At 37.2% G+C, this 14643-nt stretch overlaps 1 protein-coding gene across 1 annotated transcript; it reads right to left on the bottom strand.

The window, feature by feature from the left end:
- Positions 1-8332: 8332 nt before the first annotated feature.
- LOC144441237 (cholinesterase-like) lies at positions 8333-11364 on the bottom strand. Its single transcript, XM_078130794.1, has 2 exons — positions 9842-11364; positions 8333-8612 (listed from the first exon to the last, which is right to left on the bottom strand). The coding sequence occupies exons 1-2, from the start codon at positions 11362-11364 to the stop codon at positions 8333-8335; spliced, it is 1803 nt and encodes a 600-aa protein (XP_077986920.1).
- Positions 11365-14643: the final 3279 nt, after the last annotated feature.

The following is a 14643-nucleotide window of genomic DNA, read 5'->3' as shown; positions in this document are numbered from 1 at the left end:
CATAAGCTGGGGCCCTTAATATTTAAAGCTTACAGGGACGCATTTCAACATCTCGATTGTGGCTTTAAGGGTTGTCTTCGTCCCATTGTACATTGGCTTAACTTCCAGGCTTTGCTCCTAAATAACAGGATGAATGTATGACCAGTGTGTCGACCATTATCCCCTCTTAAAGCTTTAAACCCAGAGAATCACTCAGCCAGTTTGAAAAGAAACGATCGCAGGTGTCATGTAGCCATATCTTGACTGATAATTTCCTTCTCGTACGTCGGAGATGTAGCAACGATTATAAGAATGAGAGAAGGTAATCACAGTCACATGTCATTCCTAATATTTGAACGTCCAACTGACAGTTCAAAATCAGAACTGTCACTTGACTGACTCAGTTAACAAAACTGTCAACATATACAGTGACTGTTAATCAGAAATAAATTAGAGCTTAGTAGGTAGTTGCTATTTTTAACAAATTATCAAAACTATACCCTAATTACTGATATATAAAATACGAGATAGTACAGAGAGTGAGAGAGAGAGAGAGAGAGAGAGAGAGAGAGAGAGAGAGAGGGGGGGAGGGAGCGAGGGAGGGAGGGAGTTCACGGACGCGATTGGATGAATGGATGGATATCATGGAAGCAGACAGGTGCATGCACGCTCCTGTACGCACGCACGCACATACATACATACATACATACATACATACATACATACATACATACATACATACATACATACATACATACATACATACATACATACATACATACATACATACATACATACGTACATACATACATACATACGTACATACGTACATACGTACATACGTTATTGATTTATTTGTTATTTAGAAATGTTTGGGTTTTGACTTGGCATTTCTGTGTCTCGCCGATTTTTCCTTTGAAAAAGAATATTTATTCGAAACGTCGGATTTAACAGCTATATATACGGACTGGTTTATTAGTTCCTAATGCATTTTTTTCCTTCTACGTACATACGTACATACATCCGAATTAAAAGTAAAGAGACTGACAAATTTGATATAAGAAATAGTGACGTAAAAAGTGCGTTTATTTAAAGTACATTCGAGACAAAAACATTTGTACACTATAACGGTACTTGAGACTTGATTCGAAATATCATAATTAATTATAACACTTAAATATTGAATAGATAATTACAAGTCGACATCGTTTACTGTTTTTTAAGCAATTCAAACCAGAATATTTTACACGCACGGTTCACAGAGTGACAACCACATTATGTACACACGTGTACACCTAATGTTTGATAGTATATACTTTAAAGCGATACTTTTCTCTGTACATACTAGACCCTCCCCTCAAAAAACTTGACAAAACATTGATTTTGAATTATCTTATGCAGAATATATTCAAGTGACGATCATATATCGCAAAGTTCGACATCATTTCCGAAAAATCGTTCCACAAATTATCATACTTACAATATGCAAACTATATAATTGATAATTTGATCACAGGGATCGCAAGGTCAAATGCTAACAATGCTAAACTTTTATCTTGTGTTCTAGGAAATGCATCACATACAAAGGTATGTCAATAGTGATGATTTCATGATACACTTTATAAATTTGACCTTGACTTTTTTCTTGAAGGTCAAATGCTATAACTATTGAAATACTTACTTTTCTAAGGGCTAAGAATAGTAAAGTGCTATGAATGTCTTATTATATAGTTAAACTTAAGTATTAAACAGGATCTTCAAAATTTAGTTTTAAATCTGATGTCGTAGTATATATATAGTGTACTTTGTTACAACATGGATTCACAACACAGTATTATACCAACTTAATTACATATTCTTCATGTCTCTGCAAATAAAAATGGAAAAACATCGAAAAAACATCCAACTCTCTCTTACTTTTTTCCTTGTCTGTATTGACAGGTCAAAATGATATTGTTAGTGAAAATCCATTCATTAAATATGTATAATAATAAATATCTATGTAATACCAACAATCACACTTTAAACATCCAGATTGCGATGATAGGAACCACTTACATCTTCAATTAATGATATCTTAAGAATGTGTTCCATCAAAATACCAACAGACATTCCACCACGTACATGGTAACTATACATATTTAATACATCGTCAAATTTATTCCCCAATCTATTGTTCTTTTTTGTCTGATTGTCCAAATAATTTTGACATGGTAAAAAAAATTCGATATTAACTATCATTACATATGCAATTACATTATTTCATAGTGTACAACACAACGTTACTGACGTCAATATAACACAAACAAATAAACTTGAAAGTTTAGTAGTCGTCCGATTACGCATGCGCATGTCGGGATCGTTGTAAACCAATTTTAACTTTGCTAGCTCTTTATATCCCTCCCAAGTTGAATTCGGCAAAACTTTGCTCGTTTGAGCGTCCGTAGTTACTGGCAAGGTTTCCTAGCGTGGGACCCCAACGCGTGTGTATGTAAATCAGACGACTGTTGTGCTTTAACTCTTGAGAAATGTTCGCCAGAGGAAATTTGAATTATTTCTCATTTCTTAATACACTTAGTATAATAATACCCTCTTTAAAAATGGTTATGTCGTCAGTAAAAATTTACACATATTTAGAACGCATGATGACAGGGATTATTAATAGACATCACATTACATTACATTACATTACATTACATTACATTACATTACATTACATTACATTACACAGGGGTAAAAGTGCCTCATCTATAAAGCGTTTGTTCACATACATTACATGTGCAATATAGTAGTATGCACATGTCACGGTTATGTTCCTGTTACTCATTTTCGCGCCAAACATTAGACGATCATGCCAATGGTATGAGATATGAATATATGGAACAGTCAACAATCTAAATGACAACATCGAAAATTTAAAATTGAGATAAAACTATTTAATCTAGCCGAGATTACTACTGACTTTTGCAGAAACGGTGGGAAAATCCTTGATTATTCTATCCCTCGTTTATCGTGAAATTGGAGCTTGCAACAAACCCTCTACTTGCCAACCACCGTACCAAATCTTGTATGGATCATAAGAGGCATATATTTTGAAAGCTAAATACAGAGAGATAAACAACAAACAAACGAACAAACAAACAAACAGACAGACAGACACACATCCACACACACACACACACACACACACAGACAGACAGACAGACACTTTGCCATGCCTATAGCATTACTGAACCTTATCAGTTCAGTTGTGCTAAAAAACCAACAAAAGCCAATGTTACCAAGGTTACCAAGAATGGTATAGAAGTATGTGGTACAGTCACAGTGGCCGATGAACAAGACGTTTCTGAAAGAACAATGAAAGAAAGAATGTTCGTGAGTATATCGGTGATTGTTATGTATGTATGTATGTATGTATGTATGTATGTATGTATGTATGTATGTATGTATGTATGTATGTATGTATGTATGTATGTATGTATGTACGTACGTACGTACGTACGTATGTACGTATGTATGTATGTACGTATGTATGTATGTATGTATGTATGTATGTATGTATGTATGTATGTATGTATGTATGCATGCATGCATGCATGCATGAATGCATGTATGTATGTATGTATGTATGGAGGTATGTATGTATGTATAGAGGTATGTATGTATGGAGGTATGTATGGAGGTGGATGGGTAGGTATGTATGGAGGTGGGTAGGTATGTATGTATGGAGGTGGGAATGTATGTGTGTATGTATGTATGTATGTATGTATGTATATATGTATGTATGTATGTATGTATGTATGTATGTGTGGAGTGGGTAGGTAGGTATGTATGGAGTGGGTAGGTAGGTATGTATGGAGTGGGTAGGTATGTATGTATGGAGGTGGGTAGGTAGGTATGTATGGAGGTGGGTAGGTATGTATGTATGGAGGTGGGTAGGTAGGTATGTATGGAGGTGGGTAGGTAGGTATGTATGGAGTGGGTAGGTAGGTATGTATGGAGTGGGTAGGTAGGTATGTATGGAGGTGGGTAGGTAGGTATGTATGGAGTTGGTAGGTAGGTATGTATGGAGTTGGTAGGTAGGTATGTATGGAGGTGGGTAGGTAGGTAGGTATGTATGGAGGTGGGTAAGTAGGTAGGTATGTATGGAGGTGGGTGGGTAGGTATGTATGGAGTTGGTAGGTAGGTATGTATGGAGGTGGGTGGGTAGGTAGGTATGTATGGAGGTGGGTTGGTAGGTAGGTATGTATGGAGGTGGGTAGGTAGGTATGTATGTATGGAGGTGGGTGGGTAGGTATGTATGGAGTTGGTAGGCAGGTATGTATGGAGGTGGGTAGATAGGTAGGTATGTATGGAGGTGGGTGGGTAGGTATGTATGGAGTTGGTAGGTAGGTATGTATTGAGGTGGGTGGGTAGGTAGGTATGTATGGAGGTGGGTGGGTAGGTAGGTATGTATGGAGGTGGGTAGGTAGGTATGTATGGAGGTGGGTAGGTAGGTAGGTATGGAGGTGGGTAGGTAGGTATGTATGGAGGTGGGTGGGTAGGTATGTATGGAGGTGGGTGGGTATGTATGTATGGAGGTGGGTGGGTAGGTATGTATGGAGGTGGGTGGGTAGGTATGTATGGAGGTGGGTAGGTAGGTATGCATGGAGGTGGGTGGGTAGGTAGGTATGCATGGAGGTGGGTGGGTAGGTAGGTATGTATGGAGTGGGTAGGTAGGTATGTATGGAGGTGGGTGGGTAGGTAGGTATGTATGGAGGTGGGTGGGTAGGTATGTATGGAGGTGGGTGGGTAGGTAGGTATGTATGGAGGTGGGTAGGTAGGTAGGTATGTATGGAGTGGGTAGGTAGGTATGTATGGAGGTGGGTAGGTGGGTAGGTATGTATGGAGGTGGGTGGGTATGTATGTATGGAGGTGGGTGGGTAGGTAGGTATGTATGGAGTGGGTAGGTAGGTATGTATGGAGGTGGGTAGGTAGGTATGTATGGAGGTGGGTGGGTAGGTAGGTATGTACGTACGTTGATTCTTGTTTATATCGTGCTGTATTGGAATTTTCAGCCGCACTTAGTCACTACATCATCTATAAAAAGTACGAAGTGACTAGATTTTAACATTGGACCGTGAGGGTCAAGTATTTAAAGATACTGACAAATTGATCTGATAGTGATGATGTCATTGTAGAGCCTTGAATCCAATCTCTATGTATTGTCGCTCCTGAACTTTTATTGATAATATTTTTTTTATAAAACATTATATATGGATGTCATTCCGTCAATTCAAAAGTGATATTAGTACCGACATTTGATTTGGCCTATTTTATGTATTGCCTAGATACGAGATTTGAAAGAGACTACTCGCTACCAAATATTGCAATAATTTTTGACGCAAAAGTTTTTGTTTGACATTGAATCCCAAAGGTCAATGTCAAATCAAATGAACAATACGGTCTCAATTTGGTCAATTTTGATAAGGTCGCAGAAATAATAAGGATAGATCTATGTCTACCATATAATGACCACACTATGCGAGATTTCAAAATTTGATCGTTTTGTAAACGTCACAGACAAACAGATGTGAGGCTAGATGCTGTACAGCAATATTAGAATTACTATAATTCTCCGCCCTAAATCACAGCTTGGGGTGGGGAATTATAGTAATTCTAATATACACGCACCGCGAACAGAGTCTTGCAGCTATACTTCAATGGTGTACAACTCTTGTGTCTGAGTAGGAATATCTCCAAGATCACGTTTATGTTTTGTTACTATATTATGAATATGTATGTATGTATGTATGTATGTATGTATGTATGTATGTATGTATGTATGTATGTATGTATGTATGTATGTATGTGTGTGTGTGTATGTATGTATGTATGTATGAGTGTGTGTGTATGTATGTATGTATGTATGTATGTATGTATGTATGTATGTATGTATGTATGTATGTATGTATGTACGTACGGTGCGTATGTGTCTGCGTTAGGGAGTATCACATGATAAAATCAAATTCGAGGCGAAGGCTGGGTTTATTACTCTGTTGTCGATCAAAAATATGTGTGTAAGGACAGCTTCCATTTAACAAATCTATACCATAAAGATGACGGCTTTTTATGATTTTATTTGTAAATGCGACGTCGCCGTGACGTGGTGTCCACAGTGAATATCTTTTTCAACAAATAGTCAACAAGATCTAAAAGATCTTTGCAAGAATATTGTTCATTTGGTTAATGATATGCTATCTATAAGTTCTAACCAATCAGGGCTAATCTTCAATGCTTAGCCGGTGGTTTCTAGTATTCTTGATAAACTAAAGAATACCCTTGGTTAATGATATGCTATCTGTAAGTTCTAACCAATCAGGGCTAATCTTCAATGCTTAGCCGGTGGTTTCTAGTATTCTTGATAAACCAATCAGGTATAATAGAACAATACATTTGGTTAAAATAAGTCGTTATCATAATATATGTTAATTGATAAATGCATGGATTTCAAAGCTCCCTTTCTAAATTTGCTTCAGCTCTTGCCACAAGAATTATTTTCTTCTATAATTCCACTCATTGTCAGATTTCCAATATTGAAATTTTCATGACATTGCCACTACACTGCTTTAGCAACACATATTAAATATCCATGCCCTTGAAATTCGCCTGTTTAATCATATGTAATACTCATCTATAGGGCAATAGGCCATCCGCGTCTTTGAATCCTGCTACACGTCTAGGGGAACCAGAAGTCATGAACCTAAACTTGTTTGTGCAGTGAGTAAATCCTCAATTGTTAGAATGATGTACAGAATGTATTAACTAGCATCCTGATATGACAAATATACCATATATGGACATTGTAACAGTCCTGATATGACAAATATACCATATATGGACATTGTAACTGTCCTGATATGACAAATATACCATATATGGACATTGTAACAGTCCTGATATGACAAATATACCATATATGGACATTGTAACAGTCCTGATATGACAAATATACCATATATGGACATTGTAACTGTCCTGATATGACAAATATACCATATATGGACATTGTAACAGTCCTGATATGACAAATATACCATATATGGACATTGTAACAGTCCTGATATGACAAATATACCATATATGGACATTGTAACTGTCCTGATATGACAAATATACCATATATGGACATTGTAACTGTCCTGATATGACAAATATACCATATATGGACATTGTAATAGTCCTGATATGACAAATATACCATATATGGACATTGTAACTGTCCTGATATGACAAATATACCATATATGGACATTGTAACTGTCCTGATATGACAAATATACCATATATGGACATTGTAATAGTCCTGATATGACAAATATACCATATATGGACATTGTAACTGTCCTGATATGACAAATATACCATATATGGACATTGTAACAGTCCTGATATGACAAATATACCATATATGGACATTGTAACTGTCCTGATATGACAAATATACCATATATGGACATTGTAACAGTCCTGATATGACAAATATACCATATATGGACATTGTAACTGTCCTGATATGACAAATATACCATATATGGACATTGTAACTGTCCTGATATGACAAATATACCATATATGGACATTGTAACAGTCCTGATATGACAAATATACCATATATGGACATTGTAACTGTCCTGATATGACAAATATACCATATATGGACATTGTAACAGTCCTGATATGACAAATATACCATATATGGACATTGTAACTGTCCTGGTATGACAAATATACCATATATGGACATTGTAACTGTCCTGATATGACAAATATACGATATATAGACATTGTAACAGTCCTTATATGACACATATACCATATATGGACATTGTAACTGTCCTGATATGACAAATATATCATGTATGGACATTGTAACTGTCCTGATATGACAAATATACCATATATGGACATTGTAACTGTCCTGATATGACAAATATACCATATATGGACATTGTAACTGTCCTGATATGACAAATATACCATATATGGACATTGTAACTGTCCTGATATGACAAATATATCATGTATGGACATTGTAACTGTCCAAAATAACATTCCAGCTTATTATTAGGCAGAATTCTGTATCTGATTAACACAAGCATAATGTTAATGACTGTATGGGTCGCTTTCTTTAGAAATTTAATCTCGGTGCGCCATTAATCTAGACGTGAAGAAGGTATTGAAGCCGCGGATAGCCTCTATTGTCACTCACAGTGCATCGTTTTAATTGTTAAATTGTGTATGTGTAAAACCCACGTTTATTAATAACTAGATTATTAGCATCATAAGGAATGCTGTCAAACATTGATTGTCGTCACTTTAAAGAATAATCACCTTGCAAATTCGAAAGTGAACCATCGTAATTGCTATACGGTAAAAATATTGGATGAAATCCAGGCGTAACGTAATGTATTTTCGTCAACTTCGGCACCAGTTCACTCCAGAATGCACACTCCACTTCCCTCCCATAAGTACCGACGATGGCGTTGTTCTCAACAATACTCTTCGTATTCAGCGTCAGATAAAACGGGTTCTCCGCTGTGTATCTCTGCCATACTGGAAGTTTGTCGTCTGTGGTTTCTCCATTGGGGTTCCTAATATAGTCAAGAATATATACGTATTCTTCGTTAATGACATACTTTTATCCTATTCCTCCTAATACGTTATAATTATGGAAACTTGGAACCCAAGAGTTCATGTATTAATTGGTTACAACTTATATTTGATACAAAAGCAACTGTCGCTAGAATTATAACATGGGTACAGTTCTAACAGTGTATCTGCAGTCACATGTGATATATACATGTATGGACACTCGATGTTTACAGAATGAACTTCCAGCGTGAGTGGTTTATAAACAACATTTTTGAAATACTTCGGCCTTGTAAATTAAGGGTTTTCTAAATAAAAAAATGCGACCAGGGAATCCTGCATAGTTTGTCAAACCCTTAGGTATGAATTATCGTGGTACATACAAATGTATACATTGCATTATGGTGATGGATGTTACACAAAGCATAGACGAACGGAGAATTTTACAATTACAACAGAGTCGTCAGAATGATTTTGATTCTATAGTAATTTGACCAACGCAACGGGCTATCAACACTTCCAGAGAAAGGAAACACAACAAAGTCACGCATTGGTTTCAGCAGAAAAAAACGATACCAAATATTCACTTTGATTTTGCACAGTGAAGATAAATCTTCTTCTGCCACCGTTTAACGTTTCTGTAGAAAATTACCAAATTGATTCTTGATCCAAGTTTCCATATGAGTTGTAATGTTTTCCCTAGGCGAGGTCGTAATTGTTCGATCTACATGTATGTGTGTTCGTATCTAACATTCCCATTTTGCATTTAAACATGTTATAGAAAAGACAATCCCGTTAAACTGTACGCAAAATTATCAGCAAACAAATCCCCGACTGCGCAACGGGTGATGGTACATCTTTAACTATGCATGGTCTTCATGGCCGATAGATGTGACTAACGATTAACAACTTTAACGTTAAGAAAAGTGTGGTGGATCGAAAACAAATGGAAATGTTTCTTTAAAACGTTTACGGTCGAAATACACACACACACACACACACACACACACACACACACACACATATATATATATATATATATATATATATATATATATATATATATATATATATATATATATATATACACACACACACACATATATATATATATATATATATATATATATATATATATATATATATATATATATATATATACGAGTCTGATTACTGCACTGCTCTCGTTAGTAGACATTTTACTGTAAAAGTGTTTAGAAGTAGAGCTTACCCGGTTCGGGCAAAGTTGCCCCAGTAGCGCATGATGCGGTCGCTCAGCTGCCTTTCAGATTCTGTCATACGTTCTTTCTCATGCATTGCTAGTCCAAGACTAAAGGCGAGCTCGTCGGCATGTAGTGTGCTCATCCACTCCGGATAAGGAGTGTTGCTTGGGCGATGATCAAAGTTATAAGCATATAGAGAACTGCCTGTCATTGAATAGTACTTAACGAACTCTTTTACAGGACACAACATGCAATAGTCCTCCCAAAGGTCAATCACACTGCGATGTAACAATGTACCGTTGTCTGGATCCAACCAATTTCTATATTGAAAGGCAATAACATCTCTTACTGACTTACTATTGATTGCATAGAAAAATAGTAATTCTATGGCATATTCATATTCTGAAACACTATACGAGTCTCGCGCTGAGTTAATGTCGGCAACGTTGTACCTAAATTCCGGTAAAAATAAATTTATTAGAGCTTCTTCTTCAACTGTGCCAATAATGACTGGTATGGACTGGTTTATTACCCCATTGTTGGCCAATGAGATTTGGGGATTTTCCGTGAGGAGGGCGCCATCAATAATGACGTAACTGGCAGTGCTGAAGATGTTTACATCGATGATACGCTGAGGATCTTTATTACGCAAACAAGTTAACATTTCCTGAACTTTTTCTCCAACTCCAAAAAATGAGAATGGACATCCGAGATCTTTTGCGAGTGTACCTGTAGCCGTTATAACTTCTTCTTTGGTCGCTATTGCCCAGGGTGTATTTGGCGCTCCGCTTTGTAGAATAGCCCTGTGAAATAAATTCATGTTCCTAGTAAGAGGCGAAACTAAATGAAAACCCACACTGGCCGCACCAGCACTGTGTCCTATCAGGGTCACACTGTTCGGATTCCCACCAAATTTCTCAATATTTTCCTTAACCCATTCCAAGGCCGTTATTTGATCGATCAAACCCATATTTCCAGGTTCGTCTTGTGTATCAAAAGCAGCAAAGCCCAGTGGCCCCAAACGGTAATTCATACTAACTACCACGGCATGTTGATGGACAGCTAGAGTTTCACCACGGTATAGTTCCGTTGAAGAAGCCCCCATATGAAAGCTACCGCCATGAATGAAGACGAATACGGGCGCATTGCTAGGTGTTGGATAAGGTGTCCAGACGTTCAGAAACAAACAATCTTCACTTAATGTATCCGATGTTGTCCACCACTCACGACCAGGAAACCCGCCTGAATTGTTGTCAACCGCCTGCCAACATGCATGGCCAAAGTTCGTAGCATTTCGAACTCCGTTCCAACTAGTTTGACATTTTTCCGTGACTTTGAATCTTCTGTCGCCGACGGGAGGTTCGGCGTACGGTATTCCCAGAAAAGCGTCAACCTTTTTACCGACTACCTCTGTTCTTATACCACGTAATTTTCCATGACTGACCGTTACAACGGGATCATGTACACAGCTCACGTAATACTTGCCCGTTTGGAGGAAGAAAATGACCGCGCATAACACACAAGCCTTCATCGTTGTCGACGAACTGCCTTCAAATTTCCAAATCAGGTTAGCTATTAAGTTTTACCTCTCGATGGCCGAAAAATAGTATTACCAGTCACGTATGCTTATATGAGTTGGTCACAACACTAGAGGCCACCCCTCGACGGCCTCATGCAGAGAGCTCTGTTAGGGATGGATCATGACACAACCAACAATTCTGACTCATAATCATTTTATTCGAATCTTCTTCACAAGACGTGGAAATGAAGTTGAGTTATAATTGACGATTGAGAATCATGTGACTAATAGTGTGAGAGCGGTTTAAACATAAGATAGGCTCATTAAGAAAGATCTTCATTAAAAAGTAGCGGAATTTCAAATTGGCAACATGGGAAAATCTAAACTAACGCGCCACTCACAGAACACGCATGCCTGGATAATTAACGTCGACGCACAATTCGTTGACCCCCCAGTTACAAATATAAAACGCCAAGATTTCAGTTTGATTTAATGTAATTCAATAATACAAAAGGTCAAAACAGGAAATACGGTCGTGACACTTAAACCTCCCTGCAGATTATAGAAAAAAAAGTGAATAAAGTCACGTGTCAGTGTCGATTTATTGAGAAAAGCCGACACTCTTCAAGCCTACAGCATTCAATATTGTACTTCTGTATTTAATAGATCGGGAAGCGCACATAAGCCTCTTTTTAAAATGTTGTAAGCCATCGCATCCGTCATGGAAACTAATCCGAAATAATTGAACATGTCTCTCAGATACTGAAGATTAGGAGTTAAGTTGATTGATAATCGCTGTGTGTGATTTGCATGTCTCAAATACCTCTATTAGATGAATAGGACCATCAAGAATAAATCACTGTATTTATTCACAACCACATTAGTATTTCACAGTAGATTGCTTGCACTTTCTATACACTTTTATGTAGCTTCTTTTCAGTGTCTCAGATTATGTGATGAATTTGCACAAGGAATTTAAATGTAGAATATACTAGTAGGTTGAAATACTAAAAAGGGGGAAAAACACAGGTGAAAGAAAAAAAAAGGGGGGAAAAAGTCAACATTCACAAGAAAATCGTGTAGTTGTAGTATGTACAGACGCGTGAAGAGATACAGGGGAAAGACTAGAGAACGTTAAAAGACCAGGGATTCAATGCCAAGTTCTCAGCCATGTATAAAATGCCCATATATATTCTTTCTTCGTCGGGGCCTTCGTTTTCTATATCTCTTCCAGACATTTGTTTTTCACACTTACATTATAATCCTAATCCGAACTAGGCTTTTAAAAAAGAAAGAACGTCCTCCTTTCTAGACTAGACATGTAGAGTAAACAAATGTGAAGATTAATTCAACTGAACACTTGGTTCCATTTACCAGGCTAATAAAAACCATACGTTGATATAACTATATATATATGGTTTTGATTTACTCTAAAGACGCACTGCTGTGATTGGAATGAAAACTATCGTAGAATCAATTACAAGTATACTCAACCTCATACCAAGTCATATGAAATTGTTAATGTTCATCACTTCATTAAATTACAAATGTTACCAATCACCGAAACTCGATATATTTACTAAAACGTAATCGGAGAATGGAACATTACTAAAAGTCACAGCGACGTCTGTTGAATTCCATTTAGACTGACCTTATGTGTGGTAAAATAGTTTTTGAGCTCGTCTCGCAGTCTAGTGTTTTTTGTTTTTGTTTTATACCTGCCTAAGTTCATGAATACTATAGAAATCGTCGAGATGTTTCGAAGAGACAGACATCATCAATGTTTGAAAGCTGTTTCGTGTAAAGGATTTCGTACATTTTATAAAAAGGATATTTAGTGAAGTATTGCTCGAGAAACATTTGAACAAACTTCCCGAATAACACCAGAATTCCTATAAAGTTTTAAACGACAACTAGTTGATTCCGTGATGGAGAGCAGAGCAATAACAGTAACGCGAAGTTGATAGGCGTTAGTCCTGATGGAAACCATAGCAATAACGCTAAGTTGATAGGCGTTAGTCCTGATGGAAACCATAGCAATAACGCGAAGTTGATAGGTGTTAGTCCTGATGGAAACCATAGCAATAACGCTAAGTTGATAGGCGTTAGTCCTGATGGAAACCATAGCAATAACGCGAAGTTGATAGGTGTTAGTCCTGATGGAAACCATAGCAATAACGCTAAGTTGATATGCGAATTGTAGATTCTTTATAAGTTCATGCAGGTAGAGTAAAAGATACACGTAGGTCGTTATCCGAGACATCATATAAAATTACCTTTGATAAAGATAATACACACTTAACCGATAGATTTAGGAGACATCTGACCTGTGATATCATGTTACTGGTACAATATGTCGCCTTGAGAATGTAGGACGATTGGAGAGAGAGAAAAAAATACCAGTCTGCTGTTTTAGAACATTTCACTATAAGGTTCACGATCTGTCAAATTATGGTGACATTTTTATCTCTGAACTGAAATAATTCCCTTCAGTGGCAGCTGTTTGCTGATAAATGATTCCTTTATACAGTCACTTCGTTGATTAAGTGAATTCTTTCCAACAAGCAAAATATCCAATTTACAGAATAATCACTGAATCTTCAGTAATGCAATGGAGGGAGGGGGTGGGGTTCAAGCCCGGTCTATTGTGTGACCCTTCCTTGATTACGTTTTCTACACAAATTGTCTTTCCTCAAATTCCGTCATGTAAAACACTACCCACACTTTTCAAATACTAGAATTTCAAAAACATAAGTTAAAATGCTGCCAAACCTGAAAAGGGACACGTGTCCCAAAATCAATGGTACGGACTCGATCCCACCGCTGCCACCAGATTTAGAATTTTAAAGACATTAGTTGTTTCCTACCACAGCGAATTTACGCGAATGCACTGTACTGTACATCGCGTTTTGATGTAATTGACAGGGCTGAAGTCCAGAACTCCCAAAGACTAGATGGGCATACTGCCAACATTGTCGGGACCTAGGCTACCACGTTATCTTACCACACTGTTACCATTTACTCATGTGAGACCCACTCCTCTCCTCACGCCACAAATTAACAAATGATTCACTGCATGGTTGTCAGCAGTGTTTAAACTGATGTGTTCTGACATTACGGTATGTCAAGTTAGATAATACAATGTGTCAACATAAAATGTGACCCTTCCCTTTTTCATTTGTTCTAAAGTTTTAAATGTCGCCCTCCCCATGTAATCAATTTGTAACATATGACCCCCTTCCCCTAGCCATGCACCCCTGTAAATACTGAAGGTTTCCTTAGTTCACACAC

The sequence above is a fragment of the Glandiceps talaboti genome, chromosome 10, assembly GCF_964340395.1.
Source record: "Glandiceps talaboti chromosome 10, keGlaTala1.1, whole genome shotgun sequence".
Classification (NCBI taxonomy): Eukaryota; Metazoa; Hemichordata; class Enteropneusta; family Spengelidae; genus Glandiceps; species Glandiceps talaboti.
Note: the sequence above shows the minus strand (reverse complement) of the source record. Positions and strands in the feature narration are given on the sequence as shown.